General features: G+C 51.0%; 1 protein-coding gene across 3 annotated transcripts; it reads left to right on the top strand.

Moving 5' to 3' along the window:
• Positions 1–356: 356 nt before the first annotated feature.
• SGK2 (serum/glucocorticoid regulated kinase 2) lies at positions 357–22,374 on the top strand. Of its 3 annotated transcripts, none has more exons than XM_032838576.1 (14): positions 357–493; positions 5,987–6,046; positions 6,438–6,487; positions 7,004–7,061; positions 7,263–7,346; positions 8,205–8,336; positions 9,766–9,878; positions 10,168–10,204; positions 11,174–11,260; positions 13,266–13,361; positions 14,260–14,415; positions 16,376–16,465; positions 21,016–21,224; positions 22,363–22,374. In XM_032838576.1, the coding sequence occupies exons 2-13, from the start codon at positions 6,011–6,013 to the stop codon at positions 21,178–21,180; spliced, it is 1,104 nt and encodes a 367-aa protein (XP_032694467.1). In that variant the 5' UTR covers positions 357–493; positions 5,987–6,010; the 3' UTR covers positions 21,181–21,224; positions 22,363–22,374. The 3 variants fall into 3 exon arrangements, with proteins under 3 accessions (XP_032694467.1, XP_032694466.1, XP_032694465.1); XM_032838575.1 differs by lacking the exon at positions 357–493 and adding an exon at positions 4,753–4,895 and having other exon boundaries at positions 8,208–8,336; XM_032838574.1 differs by lacking the exon at positions 357–493 and adding an exon at positions 4,755–4,895.
• The last annotated feature ends 297 nt before the right edge of the window (positions 22,375–22,671 follow it).

Genomic DNA, 22,671 nt, shown 5'->3' with positions numbered 1-22,671 from the left:
AGCTGTTGGAATCAGGGAAGGCCATGCAAGGTCAGCATTTGGGCTGGACCTGGGAGGTGGGGCGGGAGGCATTTCAGAGAATGGAAACGTGACAGAGTTGAAAGGCACCTCAGAGACCTTTCCCGTGAGGGTCAGGACACACGCCCATCCTCGGCAGTCCTCACCAGGCTCGGGGAGCTGGCGTCGCCAGTCCAAGGTCACATAACTTGAATTGTGCAGTAGCTCTTTAAAGTTCAGAGGGTCCCCAGGGCCAGGCCTGTCTAGAAGCTGTCTTCGATTCAGCTCCAAGGTTAATTAGTAACCAGAAGGCCCTGCAGCCAGCTCCTAGCTGGCTCGGGAGCCAAGTGAGTGGTGACAGGTCGCTCCTGACCGAGAAGGTTGTCCAGCACGTCAGGGCTGGGTTTCAGGTCAGCGGGACCATGCAGAGAGACAGGAGGGCAGAGCTGTGCCCCGGGCTGCTCCCCAGGACCTGACCAAGACCCAGCATTTTCAGGTGAGAGGCTCAGGCGTAAGCAGGACCCCTGCCTGCCAGCCTGTCGGGCTGCCAAACTGACCAACGGGTCACCTGCTGTCTTCCTTTCTGGCTGCCAATGTCCTCCCTTTCCTTCCTAGCACCCTCTTTCCTAATTCCCTTCTTACCATTTTCCTTCCTAACTATTCCTGCCCTCCTCCCTTCCTTCCTAATCCCCCTCCTAACTCCTTTCCTTTCCCTCCTTCCTTCCTCATCCTCTTCCTAACTCCTTTCCCTCCCCTCCTTTCCGTCCTTCCCTCTCAACTATCTCTCTGCCTCCCAGTCACCTATTCTCCTCTCCTCCTAACGCAGCCACACCGTCCCTCCCGCCCTGCTCAATTCATTCCTTCCTTTTGTATATGCCTAACTTCTTCCTGCAATTCTAGGCCACGGGCTTCGGCTTCGAGTCAGACTGCCTGGGTTCAAATCCCAGTTAGAGCGTTAACTAGCTTGGTGTCTTGGTCAAGCTACTTCACCTCTCTGTGCCTCAGTTTCCTCCTCCTTCAAACAGGGATCCCGGTGGTTTCTAACCCCTGGTGCTGTGGGAACAAAATAAGACCAAGCTGGCCCTTGGTGGCACTGTCATTGGTATGTCATTGGTATGCACTGGCCAGGCAGGCAAGTAAATGAATAAATCACAGTAGTGTGAAGACAGGTGTTATAGCAGCAGTGGACACAGAGGAGGGGATAAGAGTTTAGGGGATCGGGGAACAGGAGATGGTCTGGCAAGTCTTCTGGGGATGGCAAATGAGGACAGAGGCAACGGGCTAGCTGAGCAGACCAGAATGATCAGGGCAGTGCTCCAAAGAGAGGGAACAGAGTGACCCCCACGCCCGCTGCAGCCAGCAGCCCTCGGGAGGTGTGAGCAGGTTGGTGCCACGATGGACCAGAGGCGTATGCGTCTAAGCTCCAGCAGTTAGAAGGGATCACACCCTGCAAGTTCACAGGCATCCTTGTAGGTCTGAATAGTCACGACAAGGTATTGATGCCCAGCCTTTGGCCAGAAAATCAGAAGACAGTGGTGCAGGTAAGAAAGAAGCTACAGGAGCTGTGAGCTGCTTAGGTGTGGGAGTTCCAGTCAAGGTGATGGGAGTGTGGTGGTGGGCAATGCACGTGTCAAAGTTCTCCCCAGGCCTTAGTACCGAAGTATTAAGTGAACAGCAACCCCTCGAGACATTTTACACCAAGGTACGAAGATAAAAATTAGCTTAACCTTGGGTTGTAAGCGTCCAGCCTTTCTTGGTGCCTATGCACAAATGTATACATGCATATGTGTCTCTGTTTTCTTATAAAGCTGGGCTCCCTGGCACACCTACCATTTTGAAATGTCCTTTTTCTGCTTGACGTTGTATCACGCATATATTCCCACTCTGATTTACAAATCTATCGTTTTTCAGTTGGGCAATTTTCCATTTTATATATGTACTCTCCTTGATCTTATCAACTCATTCCTGTTTCATTACTCAAATAAGTACTGAGCACCAATCATATACCAGATCCTTATCTAGGTGCTGGGGACTCAACAGTGAACAAGAAAAGTCTTTGCCCTCGTGGAGCCGATGTTCTAGTGCCAGACGGAAAGAGTTGATGATGAGATGTCAGAGTGGATCGTGCTAAGCAGAGAAAGTGGACAGGGAGCGGGCGGGAGCGTGCTGTACAGAGACCAACCATCCTGCTGTGCCGCAGGACTGCTCAAGCTTTAGCCCCGAGAGTCTCACATCCCTGGAAACCCTCGGTCTCAGACAAACGAAGAAAATCAGTCACGCATAACAAGAAGAGGCATCTCTCAGTGCTGACAGTTGAGCAGAGACCTCTGTGATATTCCTTATTCCTGGAAGCCAGCCATGCAGGAGTCTGGGGGAAGAGCATTCTACGCAGAGGGGAAAGGAAGGGCCAGGGCCAGGAGGCCAGAGGGCACTCAGTGTGTTTGAGTAACAGAAAGAAAGCCAGAGAAGCTGGAGGGTAGAGAGCATGGGAACCAAAGTGGGGACAGTGACAGGAGCCAGGTCACACGGAATCTCGCAGACCATGGCAGACTTTGGATTTTAATCCAAGGTGTGATGGGAAGCGACGAGTTTCTGAGCAGCCAGGTCACGTGGTGGTCTGACTTCCGGTTTAAAAGTGATGCTCAGGCTTTGGGTGGAGAAACATGCAGAGGGTCAAGCTAAAAATCAGGAGACATCAGGGAAGCGGTTGCGACGATCCATGCAAGCGATGACAGTGGCTCAGGCAGGGACGGGGCAGATGCTCTGGTGGGTAGCAGTGCTCCCTGGGTTCTATGTGAAGGTAGAGTCTCCTGGGATTTCATGGTGGACTGGAGTTGGGGGAAGGTTCTGTGTCTCTAGAACGAATTCCAAGTTGCTGGCTTGATTCTTTGAGCAGGTGGGGGATGGAAGACGGAGAGGAGTAGGCCAGAGCAGAGGGGAAGGAATGGGAGTCAGGACTCTTGGACGTGTTACAAGTGAGGTGCTTCCAGGCACCCAACTAGTGAACGGCCAAGATTGCAGTTAGATATATAAACCCAGACTTAGGGGGCACCTCGGTGGCTCAGTGGGTTAAAGCCTCTGCCTTCGGCTCAGGTCGTGATCTCAGGGTCCTGGGATCGAGCCCCGCATCGGGCTCTCTGCTCAGCAGGGAACCTGCTTCCCCCTCTCTCTCTGCCTGCCTCTCTGCCTACTTGTGATCTCTGTCTGTCAAATAAATAAATAAAGATCTTAAAAAACAAACAAACAAACCAGACTTAGTGCAGGAGAGAGTTTGGGAATAAGGGTAGCTAGAGGTCTGAGGATGGAACCCCGAGGACAGGCCACCGTTTAGTGGCAAAGGAGGAGGCAGATCCAGCAGAAGGGTTGGAGGAATGAGCAGGAGGTTGAGATGGAAAGAAAACCAGGAGCTCCGGAAGCCAAGTGGGAAGACTGGGTGTGCCCAGTCCTCCAGAGAAGCTGGGCGAGCTGGGGCCGAGGAGCCCATCACTGGCTCTGGAACGTGGGAGTCACCGGCCCAGGGTCTTGGTGGAGGGCTGGGGTTAAAGCCTCTTTGGAATGGGTTCAAGAGAGAAAAGGAGAAAGAGTGGAAACTGAGTCCAGACAACTCTTTCGAGGAGTTTAACTGAAAGGGAGGACACCAAAGTGGAACTGAACTTGAAGAGGGATGTCAGGTCAAGAGAGGGAGCGTCACAGCCAGCAGGGGCTCTGAGCAGGCCATTTCAGTTAGGATTACTTTCATGATTATTCTCCTGTTCTACACTGGGTTGCTGAATAAAGTCCCATCAGGGTCTTGTTATTCAAAAGAAATGTCCTTGTGGTGGGTATGTGTTTTGTCAACATGACATCCCGCCCATCAGTGTATTGGTTCAACATTTCTAGTTTGTTGAAAGATGGAAGGCTCTGATATTGTTCACTTGGGTTTGCTTTGCTGGGACAACCCCCCACTGGTCCCCTGCTTTTCAGAGCCCAGTGAGAACCCCCAAGGCTGCTGGGCTCAGGTCCCTCCCCGGCCAACCTTCTTAGCCCTGGCCCCGTGGATCCCTCCACTGTGGTGAATTGCAGAGGTCCAACTAAGTATGGCATATGGTAGCCACACAGAAAGTTCCAAAAAGGCAGGGGCTGTGTCAGGCCCCTTGAACTCTTTCATTCCCCAGAACACCCCTCATGAGTGCCTGGGGAGAGGAGGGGATCCCGTGAGTACCTAATTATTGCACCACATACCACTTAATACAGCTGGAGAGCTATAGGCCAACCTGTCCTTTCCTGGAGACAGTGGGCCAGGGCCCTGGAGCAGCCAGAAAGGAAGGGCCCAAAGGGCCAAGTGCTCAGCAGGCAAAGACCAAGGCTGGCTGGACTGGGCCAAACATCTGTGCCTGAAACACCTACAGATTCTTGGAAGGCAAAGTGCTCTCAGCTGCCACGGATGAGGTCTCTAGAACCTTATGGAGTCTGTCTGCCCAGCCTGGGTAGGCCCCAGGGAGCGCATCTTCTTACAGACAAGCCCCCTACACACATAGACACACACACAGACACACACACACAGCCTGAGCCATACACTCTCACGCATTCGAACAAGCCTCAGGCGTCAGCAGGGCGTTCCCGCAGCTGTTGCCCACCCCCTTCCACCCGCCCCCCAAGGGGAGGTGATGTCCCTGAGGGAACCGAGGTCCCTGGTCCCATCCTAAGCGCCGCTGGATCCCACGTGACATTAACAGCCCCCTTGCTGCTGCTGCTGCTGCTGCTGCGGGGAGTTCTGAGCTGGGTGCCGGGGCCGGGCCGGCGCCAGGCACAGACACTTCGGTCCTTGTTGGGAGAACAGAGAGAGGCTCTCTTGTCCACGGCCTGTCCTCCGGCTCCAACTGCTGGTTCTTCCAGTGGCCTCTCCTCAGGCTGCACAGGTACGTGGGGCTAGAGAGGCCTGGGCCCCGCAAAGGGGCCTATGGGGTCAACCCAAGAGTGGGTGTGGCAGCATTATGGGCCCTTGGGGAGCACGGACCCCAGGGCGCTGGCTGAAGCCAGGCTACACTCCCTATCAGGCAGATCTAAAGCTCGTTCTCTCAGGATCCCACCGGCCTGGGCCTTTTGGAGCAGCCTGGGCTAGGGGATTCCCTCCTTTCCCCTGGGGTGACTTTGTCAGCGCCCAAGGCCACAAGAGTGGTTGCTCTAGGATCCTCCCTTGTAAAGATGGGTGGTTTTTTACCCAGAGAGGCTAGGCTGTTGTCCAGGCCCCCCGGTGGGTCAAGGCTGTGGTCCTGGGATGTGCAGTACCTACATCCTCCATGAGCACCTGGGTTCTTAGGTGGGATCTCAGTTCCTACCCTTGGTCTTCCAAGCAGGCACGTGCCATGAGCATCCTGAGCCAGAGCCCGGACATACCAGCCTCCTTCAGACTGCAGCGTGGGAGCAGGAAAGACACTGTGCTCCTAGCTGCAGAGACCAGCTGGTCACACTCTTCAAACAAACACTAGCCAGGCTTGGGTCATCTCTTCGTGGCTCTAGCCCAGGCCCCCAGGCCACTTGCCATTCCAGGGGCATTAAGTAGAAGTCCATGTGGCAGGGAGATAATAGTCAACGCAACACAGATCCCAGCTCAGGGCTGTCCCCAGGAATTCAGGGTTGCAGTGTGCCTGTCTGGGAGCCTGGGGAGCCCAGCCTTCCAGCCCTGGCCATCCTAGCCTTCCGGGGCCGCCCTGGCTCACAGGGATCTTGCCACACTGGTTGTCCCCAATCCTTGAAAACATTAAGCCTGGAAGGGATACCCCTGGGCATTCTCCCTGGCTCCTTCTTGAGATGTTTGGTTAGAAAGGCTGGGTTCAGGGTATATCAGTTCTTGTCCCTTGCAGGGGTCATTGGCCTTGGGTTGGAGGTGTTCAGACTGGCAGGTGCATGGAGTTGGGGAGAGATGGAGAGTGCAGTAGTGCCTAAAGCCTTAGACAGGTGACACTCCTTCCCCAACCACAGCTCTCTCATGTCCCTCTTGTGTCCCCAGAGCCCACCTGATCGCTGCCATAGAATGGACTCTGGCCAGGCTGGGACGCCCAGTCCTCCGGTGAGTGAGTCTTGGTTCCCCTACACACCACCAGGGGGCTCACTTCCTCCTCCAGGGGAAATCCCGGGGAAGCTCAGGCCAGCCTGGTGGGCCCACCTAGAGTAGGACTGGGGGCCTGACAGGGGTCACTGTGAGCTCACGGAAGTGGGCCATTTGCAGGGTAAACAGGGCACAGAGTTGGGCAAGAGCTTCAAGAAAATGGGGTGTTAGGACAAACAGATGAGATGGTGGATGGTTGGGTGGGTTGGTAGACCGGTGGAAAGAAGGAAGGAAGAAGCAGGCAGGCTAGTAGAGAAGGGAGCAGGGCCTAGGCCAGGGGAAAGCAGGAGGCTGAGGATCCTAACACTCAGTCACTGCTGATCTTACTAACTTTTCTGTCAATGTCTACCAGCCCTCAAGGGCCAATGGGAACATCAACCTGGGACCTTCAGCCAACCCAAAGTGAGTTCTGGTCTTTCAAGCAACTTTCCCCTGGGCTCCCTTCAAACCCGGCTCCCCTCTCTTTGGGAATCAGATCCAAGTTCTCTGGTCTACCGTCAGGACCCTCTGCCACCAGGGACCCAGCATTATCTCCCACTAATTCCCCAGCCTTTCCCATGCTGAGTTGCATGCCTGAAACGCACCCCAAACTCTGCATTGTTAGCAATTCCCCACCCTTCAGGCCCTTCTCAGGTTTGGTGGGGGGAGCAGAGTTCTTGTCTTCTTTGCAGTTTTGTCAGTTTTCTCCCCAGCTTGTCTGTTGGTTGCTCGACTGTGGATCCCCAGGGGTAGGAGCCTGTCCTCCAAGCCCTCTTGGCTGGGAGAACATGGCATGCTTCAGTGGCCAGGAGGCTTGACTCTTGGAAAGCTCCCTCTGTTCCCCAGCTTCCAAGTCAAAGAGAAGCCTGGATTTCATATCAGGAGCCAGGTTTCCCAAGTTCATAAATGCGGACTTGTGTTCTTCTCCCTCCCCCGCAGCGCCCGGCCCACTGACTTTGACTTCCTGAAAGTCATTGGCAAAGGGAGCTATGGGAAGGTGAGTGACACAGGGAGGTTGGGAGACCTGGGTCTTCCCTTCCCCGGCTTTCTCCACCCTCTGCCTGTCGCTTGCACGCACAAAGCGGGAGCTCACAACTGTAGAATGAAGGACTACGGGCCAGAGCAAGCGGCTGATGGAGAAATCGGAAGCTCAGAGGAGTCTTCCCTTGTGGGGCCTTACGTTTGTGCTTCTGCTCAGGTCCTGCTGGCCAAGCACAAGTCTGATGGGATGTTCTACGCAGTGAAGGTGCTGCAGAAAAAGTCCATCTTAAAGAAGAAAGAGGTACCAGAGCTCGTGCTCAGGCGTTTCCCCTCCTGCTTCTCGACCCCAACCTAAGATGTTTTCCTGAGATGGGTCCCATGCTGAAGGACCCACGGGGCTGGGTGCAGCCGTGATCATAGCAGACAGAGGGCGGGGTGGTGCTGAGGGTGGTGATCCTTCTCAGAGGACCCAGCCAACCAGCTCACCCATAGGGCTTTCGGGAGGACCCTGTCCCAGCCCTCTGCCGTCCCCTGGGAAACTCAGGGCTCCATGGCCGTTGAGCCCTCTGCCTTGTCTAGCTGCCAGCCTCCCTGTATGTGCAGTGTTGGAGCCCCTCAAGCCACAGCCAACCCACAGTTCTAGCTTCTTCAGCTGTCTTGAGTCTCTTTAATTCCAACCCCTTGAGGAGTACAGAGCAGACCAGGAGAGAGGACCATCAGTCAGAGGGCTGAGGCGAGGAAATTAATGTTAACAAGGACATCCTGAGGGCAGATAGCCGAGGTCTTTAGGGAGGCCTCAAATGTGCAGTGTCCAGGCAGGAAAAAGAGCATGAACAAAAACATGAGTGGGACTCCTTTTATGCGGTAATCATGTGTGCTTTCCTTATCACCCCTGGAGAGAGGGTCAGAGGTTTCTGACCCAGGGGCTGGAGCTGCACACACGAGGCTGGGGATAAAGCTGACCATTCAGAATCCTGGCTGCTATGCAGGGAGCCTGGCTCTGAGGGCACTAAGGAGCCACAGTGGGTATTTGAGCAGGGGCATGAGAAGGTCCTGGGCAGGGCAACCTCATGAATGAGTGAGGCCACGTGGGCTGTGCCAGGGCACAGGGGGCTAGCTGTGTGGGTGGTGACATGCGCCCCTAACTATGACCCCACAGCAGAGCCACATCATGGCGGAGCGTAGTGTGCTGCTGAAGAATGTACGGCACCCCTTCCTTGTGGGCCTGCGCTACTCCTTCCAGACGCCTGAGAAGCTCTACTTCGTGCTGGACTATGTCAATGGGGGAGAGGTGGGTGGACCCCTAGGGAGGATTCCCTGGGCTGGGCTCTTAAATGCCTGGTACGTGTACCAGATTCTGGAATGATATCACCTCATTCTCACAACAGACCCATTTTGTAGCTGAAAAATTGAGGCTCAAGTGGTAACTCCCTTGCTCACGGCTGCCCAGCCTGTCCCTGACAGAGCCAGGATTTGAATGCAAGTCTGTTTGGCTCCCACACCCCCATTTCTTTTTTTTTAGCCCCCATTTCTTCACTGCCCCCACACAAGGCTGCCCAGACTCACTTCAGCACACCTGGGCAAGGTCAGTGTTAGTGGAGTTATGTGGTCAAGATTTCCAATGCCCTCTTTTTTATACCACAGGCCACTGCAGGGACGGGGTGGGGGGTGATGGGTCCCTGTGGTGAACAGAGACCCAAGGCCACCTGGTGACCCAGAAGCACAGCAGGGGGCGGCTAGGCCCCATCCTGGACTGTCTGTCTGGGCAGGTGATCCCAGACTGAACCTGTATGACCTCATGACTTTTGGCCTGATACCAAGAGGTGGGTTTTGCTCTGGATCCCTAAGTCCCCTGGTAGAGGTAAGGCCTTTCCCAGGCCAGCAAAACAGACCAAAGCAGTTGGCCCCCGGATAGACCTAGGCTGGGCTCAGTTTGACAGCTTACTGCCTGGGGCAAGGAAAGATGCATCATTGAATGACCCGGGGTCCCATCTTAGCTCTGCCAGTTATGCACTACCTGGCCTTGGGCAAGTCACCTGACCCCTTCGAGTTTTCTCTTAGGTGAAACTGGCATCATATTTGATACCCTAAAGGTAGTCAAGAGAATTAAATGAGCTAAGAGATGTGAAAGGGTCTGGCTTTGACCCTGGAATCTGGTAGCTGCTCAATCCATATGAATTAATCTCTCCTGCTGACACTCTGGACACCCATGACTGCTCTGTAGTGTGGGGGCCAGCATGCCCCCCACTTTTTTTTTTAAATATTTTATTTATTTATTTGACAGAGAGCGAGATCACAAGTAGACAGAGAGGCAGGCAGTGAGAGAGAGAGAGAAGGAAGCAAGCTCTCTGCCGAGCAGAGAGCCCGATGCGGGGCTCGATCCCAGGGCCCCGAGATCATGACCCGAGCCGAAGGCAGCGGCCCAACCCACTGAGCCACCCAGGCACCCCCATGCCCCCCACTTTTTAAGTAGGCTCCACGCCAGCATAAAGCCCAATGTGGGGCTTGAACTCACAACTCTGAGATCAAAGCCTGAGCTGAGATCAAGAGTCAGATGCTTAACCGACGGAGCCCCCCAGGCACCCCAAGCATGCCTCTGTCCATCTAAGCACATTGCAGCTCAGAGAGCGGGTGACTCGCCCAGTTGCCCCCCACCCTGCTCTCTCGGAGCCGGAGCCCCCACCCAGAGACCCTCTCTCACACACGTCCTCCCCTTCCAGCTCTTCTTCCACCTGCAGCGGGAACGCCGGTTCCTGGAGCCCCGGGCCCGGTTCTACGCCGCCGAGGTGGCCAGTGCCATTGGCTACCTGCACTCCCTCAACGTCATTTACAGGTGAGTCCCACCTGTGGCTCCGAGCCAGCTCTGGCCCTTCTGCCACAAATGCCAGGGTTGTTGTGTGGACCCCTAGGTCCTGGTGAACTTGGCCCTTTGTCCAAGGAGGACGGCTCAGCAGTGGGAGTCGAGTAGGAGCTTCCTTTCTGGCATCAAGTGCCCTTCTCCTTGGGCTCTCCCTCCACATCTCCGTGAGTCTCCAGGAACAGTCTGCCTGCCAGGACCCTGGGTCCCCTACTGTCCTCACTAAGGGAGACATCACAGTGCTCTTTTCTCTTGTTTTCTGCAGGGATCTGAAACCAGAGAACATTCTCTTGGACTGCCAGGTCGGTGTGTGTGTGTGTGCGTCTGTATGTGTGTGCTTATGAGCATGGGTGCAAGCATCGTGCCTCGTGCATATGGGTAGGGATGCATTCAATTACGTGTGCACATGTATGTGCGTGTGTGTGTGTGTGTGTGTGTGTGTGTGTGTGTGTGTGTGGTTTGCGGGGGGCAAGTGGAGGCTCTTGGACTTTGTAGTTTCTCTGTGTCTTAGACTGGGTCCCCTGGAAACAGATGGAGTGTTGAGTACAGATGGTTATTGGGGAATGCTCTTAAGAGATCCAGTTTTAAGGGGGTGAGGAGGCAGGACTGGGCAGAGGAGGAAGCCCACCTGCATTGTGGTTGCAAATGAGGTTGCCTTGGCTGATCTTACAGGGGTGGGGAGGGTCCGGGCTGGGGCGACTCTTTAGAACCGTTCCAAACTGAGGCAAGGAATCTGGGCTTTTGTGCCCTTGCACTGACCAGTCACTGGGTGTGGATTGCCCCTTGGGAGGGACGTAACTTTGGGTCAGAGGAATGTCCCAGAAGTGGGGTATGGGCGTGACAGCTCCTAAAGGGGAGATCTGAGCAGAGTATCCGCTCACTCCGTGACCTCCATCAGCCATCCAACTGCCACACGATATGGTTGTTTTCTGAAACACCAGCTCTCTGTCAAGGGAGCTGCCACCGCCAGTCCCCTCCAGCGACGATATTCATGGAGCTGCCATGCTGTAGGGCATGGGTCTAAGTCTGTGATAAGCTGGGGGGAAGGGGGCGGGCAGACAGTGGAATAATACCCCCCCACCTTGCCCCTTGTACTGCTCCTGGCATCCAGTCTAGGAGCTATGGATCTCTAAGTGGAGCCTATAGCCTGTGCCAGAGGCATGAGACTCCCCACTTGCTGCCCTGGGGTAAAGTATCTGGGCTTTGGGGTTAGGCCTGACCATCCCTTTAGCTTAGACCACCTTCCAGCCCCTGCTCACCTTCCTCTGCAGGGACATGTGGTGCTGACGGATTTTGGCCTCTGCAAGGAAGGAGTAGAGCCTGAGGAGACCACGTCCACATTCTGTGGCACCCCCGAGGTAAGCCAAACCTTGTAGGAGAGGTCAGAGGTCAGGCCATGAGCGGTTGAGCTTCAACTCTGCTTAGAGCCAACAGGTTCCACCGGGTTGGGGGAGGCCCAGTCCTGTCACCCAAGCCCTTGTCCTGAGCTGGCTTGTCCTCTGCCTTGATTTCCTCATCTGTCTAATGGGGGCACCAGCTCTGGGGGCTGCTGGGGAAGTTCTGCAGCAATCCCGTCTTCGAAGAAGAGAAATAGCCATGCAGACTCTATACTCAAGGTAAAGTTTTCCAGCAGCCACATTTAAAAAGTAAAAAGAAACGGGCGGAATTCATTTTTATAATATATTTTAATTAACCCAGTATATACAAAACATTGTCATTTCAGCATACAATCAATATAAAATTGTTGAGATAGGTTATTCTTGTAGCCACGTGCAACGAGTGGCTGCCATGTTGGACAGCCTGCCCTACAGGTGTGGCAGGAGGGCTTGGCCTGACAAGCTAAGATCAGGGCTGGCAAATATAGAACGTTGGTCTACTCCCCTCTTCCAGCTGCCAAGAGCCTGGGGGGCTAAAATCTGTGGGTCTCAGCAGTAATCCATACATGTCTGTGTGTCCTGCCAAGGCTTCCTGGGAGCCTTGCAGGTGAAAACCTTTCCCTGGACTCCCAACAGGGTGTTGACCCTTGGACCTTGGAACCAACGGGGCTCCCAGCTGACTGATATCTGGGTGGGGGCTGGGAGGCAGAGGCTGTAGGACTGGGAAGTGCCTCCTGATCTGGCATGGGACAGGACTTTTATCTGCTCTGTTGTTCTTAGTACGCTAGAAAATCTGGATCTCAGATCTCGGCTGGGCCTCCTTCATTTGGTTTTGGAGCAGCTGATGGACAGGTGATCTCTCGGAGCAGGAGCCATTGTCTCTGTTTGCATATATGGCAGGGTGTCCGCTGGACAGAGCTGGTGTCCCAAAGCTTGACAGCCCAGCCATCTCTTCCTTGGACATTGCCAGGGGTGAGGAGCAGGGCAAAGGACATCCCGGATTGTGGAGGAGACATGGGGCTCCAACACATTACCTCTTCCATAAGTCAGCTACTGCTGTGATGCCAGGAAGCACAGACAAGAGTACCCATGGTTGCTCCCATTGTTCAAGGCCTGCACACATATCCTGTTATGCCCAGATGAGCACATAGCCTTAAAACAGCCCCCAGGGAGGGATCCTGCAACCCCATTTTAGAGAGGAGGAAATCAAGGTTCTGGGAGGTTAAATGAGCCCTACTTAGGGCTCAGGTCTGGGTAACTTCCTGTCCCTCCCACATTCACACAGTCTCTCCAAATGGCTCTTGTCGTTGCTGAGACTCAATGGCAGAGATGCCAGACTAAGGGGTCACCACGCCCTTGGGTTTGAGAAAGCATAGATCTGCCTCAGGTAGTCTTCTTGTCGGAAGGCACAGCTCTGTGGCATGCATTCATCTGTCACTAGGAACTGAGGTGTCCCCTCCTCTTTCCTGATTCCTCTGCATCTCTCTGTTACTGAGGTTTCCAGTACAAGTATGTGCTGCATTTACTTACACTTCAGCATGAATCTCCCCAGTGTACTGTGAGTACTCGCAGGGTTTTCTGGTTCCCAGGACACTGATAGGATGCTTTTGTGCAAATTAGATAAAGGCACCCCCTTGGGCACATTAATTAGAAAGAGTTACTCTATTAAACATTAATCAAGTTGCCAGATATAACCCTATACTAGGGTTATGGCTTGGTGAGTTAATCACTGCCAGGCTTACAACTCCGTATATCCTTTTGGCTGGTACTTTTGTATCGTGCACAACTTATACAACCGTGTAAGTCTACCTTTGCACATTGGCAAAGGGTCACCACAGAGTAGGCCTTTGGCAGATGGATGATGATTGAACATACGTGCATATCACAGCAGGATCAAACCCTAGTGATCTTTTCTTCTAAGTGCCCTGTTTACAAATGGGGATACAGGCCGAGTGTCTTTCAGATAAATGTATTTTCTCCTCAACAGTACTTGGCTCCAGAAGTGCTTCGTAAAGAGCCTTATGATCGGGCAGTGGACTGGTGGTGCTTGGGGGCCGTTCTCTACGAGATGCTGCAAGGCCTGGTGAGTGGGGTGTGAGCATTGCAAGGGACATGTGGCTCCAGGAAGAGATGGGGGTGGGTCTCTCCCTTGTGTGGCCTCCTCCAGCTCAAGGAACTGAATGAGCATCTCTCTACCCCAAGCTCAAAAGGATGATGTCAGGATTATGGATGTTTCTTCAATAAGGTTAGTTAGCACTTTACAACACACCATCTCATCTATGACCCCTTCGGCAGCGAGAAACAGCCTTGGGAGGCTGCCACTGGAGGAAATGGAGTTGTTCTTATTTACTGAGAGGGAAACTGAGGCCCAGAAAGGTCACAGTGCCGGTAGTCTGTGGAACCGGCCCCGGGCTGCCTGCTCAGAGGGAGACTTGTTTAGAATTACCCTGGCAGACGCTGCTCTGGGCCGGCTTCTCCAGCAGAACGTGGTGGATATGAGAGATGGGCTCCGTGGAGTCAGGAAGAAGAAGCAGAAGCAGGAGGCGGGATGAAGAGTCTCAGGAAAGAGTGGGCTCTGGGCATGGAGCGGGGCCTGGCTCTCTTCCTGGCCACGTGGCTCAATCTCTTGAGCCTTGTCTCGTCCAACAAATCACTACCCGTCTTCAAAGACGGCTGTGAGGCTAGGCTGGAATGATGAGGGCGAAAGTGTTCACTTTGCAAAGCGCAGATTTGGTGCCCAAGCTGGATTAAGAGAGCTGGGATGGGGATGCTCCTGGGCGGTCCCCTCTCAGCCCTCCCAGAGGCCCTCTCCCCTATGCCAGAAGTGAGGTTTCTGTTTCTCTCCAGTCTGTGGTATGAACCATTGCACAAGACGCAGTCTGGCTGAATCCTTCCATTACCTGGCTTTGAGCCAAGTCTCCCTGAGACCTTTCCCCACTTTAGCATGGATGAGCCTCCAGCTTCTCTCTCTCTCTCTTCAGCCACCATTCTACAGCCAAGACATGTCCCAGATGTATGAGAACATTCTGCACCAGCCGCTGCAGATCCGTGGGGGCCAGACTGTGGCTGCCTGTGACCTCCTGCAAGGCCTTCTCCACAAGGACCAGAGGCAGCGGCTGGGCTCCAAATCAGACTTTGTAGGTGAACTGCCAGCAGAGCACTAGTCCCTGATGGGGGTGTTCAGCTTCCTGCAGAAGCAGCTCAGAAGCACAGTGATGGGCATCCAGCTCCCCTCCAAAACCAGGCATTGCAAACTCCTTCGTTTGGAAATTCACAGCTGCTACTACTGCTTCATTACTTCCTTTAGTCCAGTTCTTGAATTCATCCAATGTTTACTGAGCATCTACTATGTGCCGGGCATTGAGCTAGGTTGTAGCAATTCAGTGGGCTGGGTCTATGCCCTTGTTACGTGGATTGGGGGAGGCAGACAACAAACAAACATTATGATATATAATGATTACAGAGTGTGACAAGCACCAGGAAATAAATGAACAGTGAGCCAAGATAGACAATAATGGGAGGGAGTGAATTTACAGTGGCATGGTGAAGTAGGTCTACTCGGAGGAGGTGACACCTTTTTTGCACACAGCATGTACAAAAGTCCTGTGGCATGAACAAGAAGAGTGGTCCACTTTGGTGGATTTTGAACAGGGCTCTGGCAAGACCCAATTTCAGTTTTAAGATATTCCTCTGGTTTCTATGCAGAGAGAGGACAGGACTTGGTTTTTGCCAGTGCCAGGCTGGGCATTCAGGATACAGAGATGAGTAATTCACTCTTGATTTCTATAATGAATTCAGGATTTTTTTTTATTAAAATAGAACTTGAAAAATAATCTTATATTCTCTAGTCAACAAAAGATAATTTGAATTTATAAAAGAAAGACCATAGTGCTTTTCTCCCTGGAAGTTTGCTTTCTCTTCTAGCACAGTGGTTGTGATACATGGACAGACTACCTGGGTTCAGATCCCTCCTCCACCTTCCTTGTCCTTCCTAGTTGCAGAACCTTGGGCAAATTGCATAACTTCTCTCTGTAAGCTTCAGTTTCCCCATCTGCAGTGATGACACCTAAGTCACAGCTGCTATAAAGATCATGTGAATTAATATATACAAAGCCCTTAGGCCAGTGCTAAGTGTTGGTACCTGGAGCCCCACATGCCGGATACCATGAAGTGTAACAAACATTTAGGGCATTTTTCCACCCATCCCTGGCCCCCTTAAAGAAGGAGACTCTCATGCAGACTAGTCCCCTTCTTTCAAGTGGAAATTTACATCTTAAAATATGTATGATTTTTCAAATAAGGGATACATTCCCATAGATCAAAACTCAAAGGATATTAAGAAAAAGACCCTTTAGTTACCCAGTTCCTTAATTTACAGGCAACCAGTGTTAATCCATTTCTTGGGTCCTCAAGATCTTTTGGATCCAGCTCTTTAACAACTACAGGGGCATGGGGTGGGGAACATTTATGATATAGGGAGCTGGAGAATCATTCCTTGCCAAACACGGATAGAGAGGGTCCTGCTGGGATAGGAGGAACTTGATGCTGACATTGGCTTAGATTAGAAAAGAAGTAGTGAATGAGGCCCAGGGCTGAGTCCTAAATTCTGGCCTCCAGGAAATTGCAGTTTTTCTTGGGGCTTTACTTCCGTTACCTTCCTTACCGAGCAGATGTGGTCTATTTCTCTGGTTTGCATTCTAGAAGAATCAAGATGCACTGAGGCAGGTGGATGGGGTGGGAAGATCCCTGAGAACCCCAAAGGCAGGTTTTGCAGTCTTGTTCACTGACATACCACCACCGTGTCCCAGGGTGCTGGCATAGAGTAGGTGCTCAGTAAATAGTTGAGGAATGAATGAATGCTATAGGGGAGAAGGGTTTGGGTTCTAGATGATGGTGAAGGGAAGAGGCCTGGCTGCAGAACAGCTCTTTGTCCCATGAAACCAGCTGGAATTACAAGTTACTTTCCCAGTAAAGGTTTTAGAGCTTAACAGCCAGCTGCCAGTAGAGTTGGAGCTCCCAGACACGAGGAATCAGGGAGTGGGGTGGGGAGGAGTGCTGTGGGGAGGGCTACTTGTGATCAGCACCTTCTTTCTACAGCTTGAGATAAAGAATCATGTATTCTTCAGCCCCATAAACTGGGATGACTTGTACCACAAGAGGCTGACTCCACCCTTCAACCCAAATGTGGTAAGAGGTCACTGTGTTCCATATTCTGGTTTTCTGGGGCTGGTGGGAGAGATCTGGGCCACTCTCTTTCTATAGGTGGGATAACCAGGGGCCCAGGTCCACATGGTAAGTTAGAGGCGAAACGGGGTCTAGGCCCCAGAAGTCCTGACTGCCAGTCCGGCTCTGTGTGATGAGCCACACTGTCCCCCACCCTTTCATTCTCAGCACCAATAACCTTCATTACAGAGCCCTTTACACTGTTTAAAGCACTCTCTGGGGGCTCCTGGCTGGCTCAGTTAGTGGAACACATGACTCTTGATCTCTGAGTTGTAGGTTCGAGTCTCACGCTGGGTATAGAGATTACTTAAAAATAAAGTCTTAAAATAATAAGTAAATAGGGGCACCTGGGTGGCTCAGTTGGTTGGGCATCTGTCTTCAACTCAGGTCATGATCGCAGGGTCCTGGGATCAAGCCCCACATCGTGCTTCTTGCTCAGCAGGAAGCCTGCTTTTCCCTCTCCCTCTGCGGGCCGCTCCCCTTGCTTGTGCTTTCTCTCACTCTCTCTGTCAAATAAATAAATAAAATCCTTTTAAAAAATTTTAAAATAAGTAAATAAACCCCTTTTTGTCACATAGCACACCCAGATGGAACCAAGCCCTGTAAAATTATTTTTTTCCCCTGATAATGAAAGTGACATACATTCATTATAGAAAGTGTGTAGGGGCGCCTGGGTGACTCAGTCAATTAAACATCTACCTTCAGCTCAGGTCATGATCGCAGGGTCCTGGGATGGAGTCCCACATCAGTTTCCTTGCTCAGTGGGGAGCCTGCTTTTCCCTCTCTCTCTGCCTGCTACTTTGCCTACTTGTACTCTCTCTCTCTCTCTGTCAAATAAATAAAATCTTAAAAAAAAAAAAAGAAAGAAAGTGTGTAAAACAGAGTTTAAAACAGCAAGGCAGAAAAGCTTATTATCTCACTGCCCAGGAGAAATTGCTGCTGGTATACTCCCTCCTGTTTTTTCTATGTGTTTTTACATAGATTATACTTAATACATATAGATATCTTCTCCCCTTACCTTGCTTGTCTTGCTAGAAACCAATGTCATTATTTCCCCCAAATCATATAAAACTTTATAAGTATCATTTTAAAAATTTATTTATTTTTAAAAAAAGATTTTATTTATTTATTTGGCACACAGAGAGAGAAATCACAAGTAGGCAGAGAGGCAGGCAGAGAGAGAGGGGGAAGCAGGCTCCCCGCAGAGCGGAGAGCCTGATGTGGGGGTCGATCCCAGGACCCTGAGATCGTGACCCAAGCCCAAGGCAGAGGCTTAACCCACTGAGCCACCCAGGTGCCCAAGAAGTATCATTTTAAATGGCTACATAATATTTCTATCCTCTGTTGGTGATATAATGTATTCAACCATTCTCCTAATGGTGAACTTTAGATTATTATCATTCTTTCTTTATCATAAAAGTACTGATGAACACTTTTAAGTGTGTATCTTTGCCCAGGGTTCCAGTTATTTCCTTAAGATGGATTCCAGGTAGGGAATTACCAGATCAGAGAATGTGAACCTGTTTAAGTTCTTTCTTTCTTCTTCTTTTTTTTAATTTTAAGTAATCTCCCCATTTTAAGCAATCACCCAATGTGGGGCTTGAACTCAAGACCCTGAGGTCAAGAGTCGCTTGCTCTCCTGACTAAGCCAGCCAGACACCCACTAGGCTCTTTTTTTAAATTTATTTATTTCTTTTCAGCGTAAGAGTATTCATTGTTTTTGCACCACACCCAGTGCTCCATGGAATCCGTGCCCTCTCTAATACCCACCACCCGGTTCCCCCAACCTCCCACCCCCCGCCCTTTCAAAACCCTCAGATTGTTTTTCAGAGTCCATAGTCTCTCATGGTTCACCTCCCCTTCCAATTTCCCCCAACTCCCTTCTCCTCTCCATCTCCCCTTGTCCTCCATGCTATTTGTTATGCTCCACACATAAGTGAAACCATATGATAATTGACCCTCTCTGCTTGACTTATTTCACTCAGCATAATCTCTTCCAGTCCCGTCCATGTTGCTACAAAAGTTGGGTATTCATCCTTTCTGATGGAGGCATCATACTCCATAGTGTATATGGACCACATCTTCCTTATCCATTCGTCCGTTGAAAGGCATCTTGGTTCTTTCCACAGTTTGGCGACCGTGGCCATTGCTGCTATGATTCCCTAACTCTGCGACAGGGAGTAAAATCCACTTCCTGCCAGCAGGGTCTGCTGGAGATTTCTCATCTTCCTTTCTACAATGTGCGCAATTGTTACTGTTTTTAGCTTTGCAAATTTGTTAAGTAAAACATGGCATCTCATCCTGTTTTACTTTCTTTTATAGTGAAGGTGGTTAGTGTTTAATTAGCAGTGTTAATTAGCACTGATATTAATTAGCAGTAGCAGTGTGCATGAAAGGAGCCCCATTTGAAGGAGACATTGGAGGTTCTCTCAACCGCTTGCAAAGCGTCCCGCAGTGTCACGCTGCTTGCATCCTTGTAGTTCGCACACCTCAGCACTGCCAATGTTTGCTATCTACACCTCACCTTTTGTGAATTACCTGTGCATGAACGTCTCTTTGAGCATCAGAGTCTTGACAACAGTTGTCAGATAGGATACTCTCAGTCCAGGTACCTGGAAAGTTTCTTTATCTGGGAGTGTGGAAAAGACCCTGATGATAATATTGAGTGTACACCTTGGAGAGAGAATAATGTAAAAAATGCTAGACAGGGCAGTAATAGAATGCAGCAAGTGGACTGTAAAGTGAGACATACTGGGGGTGGATTCCTGGTTCTGTTGTCTACAGACAACAGAACAGCTGGGAGACCTTGAATATGTATTTTTTTTTTTTAAAGATTTTATTTATTTATTTGACAGAGAGATCACAAGCAGGCAGAGAGGCAGGCAGAGAGAGAGGAGGAAGCAGGTTCCCTGCTGAGCAGACAGCCCGATGCGGGGCTCGATGCGGGGCTCGATCCCAGGACTCCGAGATCATGACCTGAGCGGAAGGCAGCGGCTCAACCCACTGAGCCACCCAGGCGCCCCTGAATATGTATCTTTAACACCAGTATCATTTGTAAAAAACAGAGAAAACATCTGTCTTATCTAGGACCACACAGCTATCAAGAGCCAGGGCCAGGATCCACACTCTGGTCTTGGAACCCTGGTCCCTGAGCTGGGAACCCTCTGCCCTGTGGCCTTTTTGAGAAGCTGGAAACCATGGTCCGTTTGGTTCTACAGCCTCAGGCTTGCATACTCAAGCAGATCTGTGGACCCTTCCCCTTGCTCACCTGTTCATTTCAGAAAACCCAGGTGGCCTAGTGTTCTCCAGAGGCTGTGCCTTCTTCACAAAGAGGATGGTTCATTTAGCTCATGCTATCTAACAAGCCACCCCGCAAACTAGGTGTCTTCAAACAGTTTTGTATTTCATCCCAGTTCAGTGGGTTGGTTGGGTGACATTTGTTTGGCTGGTGCCAGGCCAGCCGGTCTCTGTCAGGCTCTGTCATTCCAGTGGTCTAAAACTGCCTCACCCAAATGCCGGGCAGTTGGCCAGCATCTGGGGCGACTGCATTCTCCTTCTGAGGCCTCTCCTACTCCAGCAGACTTGGACTTGTTCACGTCACTTGTTCAGACTTGGACCAGACTTGTTCACATGGTGGCCTAGGGTTCCAAGGGCAGCAGGAGAGAACAACTCCCAGTGTGTGTTTTTCAAGTCTTGGCTTGCCTCCCATCTGGTAACATCCCATTGTCGCAAACAAGTCCATACCTGTATTAAAGGTATGGAGAACTGGACTCCAGCTCTGAATGGCGAATGGAGGATGTGTGACCATTTTTACGATCTCACACCCAGGTCTTCTTCCCCGACGGCAAAAACAGCCAGTCACTCTCTACCATATTTATTTTATCTTCCTCACAAGGCCTGTCAGCACCCCAGATTGTCTATTTGTCTATTTATGTACATGTTCATTATCAGTCTTCCTACCCTCTGCATAATACAGGCTCCATGAAAGCAGGGGCCCATTCTGTTTTGTTCTCTCCTATTTCCAGTGCCATGAACAGTGCCTGGTAGGCATTCAGTAGGTGCGTGTTGACAAGACTTGTCTGAGGGTTGGTGTGGAGCAGGCAGGATGCCAGGAGGTTGGAGGCATTGATACATGGCTAGTGGCCATGAAATGAAATTACTAACAAACATGGGGCACCTGGGTGGCTCATGGGTTAGGCCGCTGCCTTCGGCTCGGGTCATGATCTCAGGGTCCTGGGATTGAGTCCCGAGTCAGGCTCTCTGCTCAGCGGGGAGTCTGCTTCCCTCTCTCTCTCTCTGCCTGCTTCTCTGCCTACTTGTGATCTCTCTCTGTCAAATAAATAAATAATCTTAAAAAAAAAAAAGAAATTACTAACAAACACATGTGTCAATGTCAGCTAAAGGTGAGTATCCACGAGGCCTCAGAAGGAGACCTAACACCCTCTCAGGTCTGTGGGTTCCTTGAGCAGCTTGGACCCCCGTGTTCCCATCTCACTGTTGGTTTCTATTCACAGGCAGGACCTGCTGACTTGAAACACTTTGACCCCGAGTTCACCCAGGAAGCTGTTTCAAAGTCCATTGGCTGCACTCCTGACACTGTGGCCAGTAGTTCTGGGGCCTCCAGTGCCTTCCTGGGATTTTCCTATGCACCAGAGGATGAGGCCATCCTGGACTACTAGAAGAGAAGCGTTCCTAGCACTGGTGTAACCACTGAAGACAGCTGGTATCCTTCAGGAATTATCTTCCTTACCTAATGCTGCTAGTAACAGAGACTCAGAGTAACAAGGACTTACATAAGGTTACATATATCTTTCCAGCACATAAAGGAAGAATGTTGTTAGGTGGTCCAAGGCTGGTTGGACAGGTCTTCAGATACTGAGGCTTTCTGTGTTTCTGCTGTGCCATCTTCGGCAATTGGCTTCCAATATTAGGATTGCTGCATTGCCACAAAGTGGTTCCTGGAGCTCTATAGTCACTGCTTCTGTGTCCTGGGCAAGGAGAATGGAGGCAAGGAGGGGAGAGCAAAATAGCACTTTTACGGAGCTTCTCCAGAAGCACCCATCAATGGCTTCTGCTCATTAGCCATCCACTCCTACCTGCAATGGAGGCTAGGATATGTGGTTTATTAGCTGGGCACATTACTACCCCTAAAAACAGAGGCTCTGATGCTAAGGGAGAAGGGGGAAATGTGGGGTAGGCAACCAGCATCTCTCTACCAAAGGACCTCTAGGTGTTTGGATTTTTATCTCCATGTGTAAAATGACAGAGATGTCATTTTATATGTCACCTCTAGGCTATCCCCCCGACATGCTCTCATTTTTCTCTGTTGATGATGTCTTTTTCTTTGTTGTGCGTGGTATTGGACATTTGTTTTTAGGTTTGCCTGCCTGACATCTGAACCCTTTCCTATGTCCAGAGAATCTCCTAGCTTGTGAGCCCTGATGAAGGGCAGTAATTACCTCTACTTACAGTGGCTGAAATGCTAGATAACTGACTTTCCCAGCCTCCCCTGCTGTGAGGGCCAGGCATGTGGCCCAGGGATGCACCTGTGCCAGATTTTGACTCAAGGAAGGGACTAGAAGCTTTCATGTGGTAACTGTGGTAACAGTACCCGCAAAACCGAGTAGGATGGATCATATTGCCTTATTTCCGTGGCAAAGTGCTTCTTTTTTCTTTTCTTTTCTTTTTTTTTTTTTTTTTGTCCCCCCAGACCTGTGGTTTATCAGCTACTTCAGGGTGGGCTCATTGGCGTTTTGGCTTGTGGACAAGGAGAGAACTTTAACATCAGTGTGTTGGTGATTTTACTGCCTTTTCTTCCTAACCCCACTCTTTCTCTTCTTCTTCTTTTTTTTTTTCCTCAGCTTCTTGCCCCAGAAATAACAGGGGATGGTGTTGGAAAACACACCAATGACACTAACACTGACCTACTGAAATTCCAAGCTGTATCAGGAAGAGTTACTGTTACCCTATGACATGTGCTGAGAACTTTGAAAGAAACGCTCTGATTTGGTTTCCATCATAATAGCCACTGTTAATTGACAAATGTGGAACATGATGGAGAGGCCCATTCCCCCAACTTCCCAAAGCAAAAAACAAGAGTGTAATCGTCAGTAACGTGATAGTACTGTCAAAAGTACACAACATGCCATTATGGGTTGTGAAACACATAA

This window comes from Lontra canadensis, unplaced genomic scaffold, assembly GCF_010015895.1.
Source record: "Lontra canadensis isolate GAN:19392208 unplaced genomic scaffold, GSC_riverotter_1.0 scaffold105, whole genome shotgun sequence".
Taxonomy (NCBI): domain Eukaryota; kingdom Metazoa; phylum Chordata; class Mammalia; order Carnivora; family Mustelidae; genus Lontra; species Lontra canadensis.
Note: the sequence above shows the minus strand (reverse complement) of the source record. Positions and strands in the feature narration are given on the sequence as shown.

What these genes read in the sequence shown, in the direction of transcription:
- SGK2 (XM_032838576.1), top strand. Translation starts at nt 6,011, where the DNA reads ATGGACTCTGGCCAGGCTGGGACGCCCAGTCCTCCG. An exon ending in CCATCTTAAAGAAGAAAGAG is followed by an intron (nt 7,347 to 8,204) that starts GTACCAGAGCTC and finishes ATGACCCCACAG; the next exon opens with CAGAGCCACATCATGGCGGA. An exon ending in TCCCTCAACGTCATTTACAG is followed by an intron (nt 9,879 to 10,167) that starts GTGAGTCCCACC and finishes TGTTTTCTGCAG; the next exon opens with GGATCTGAAACCAGAGAACA.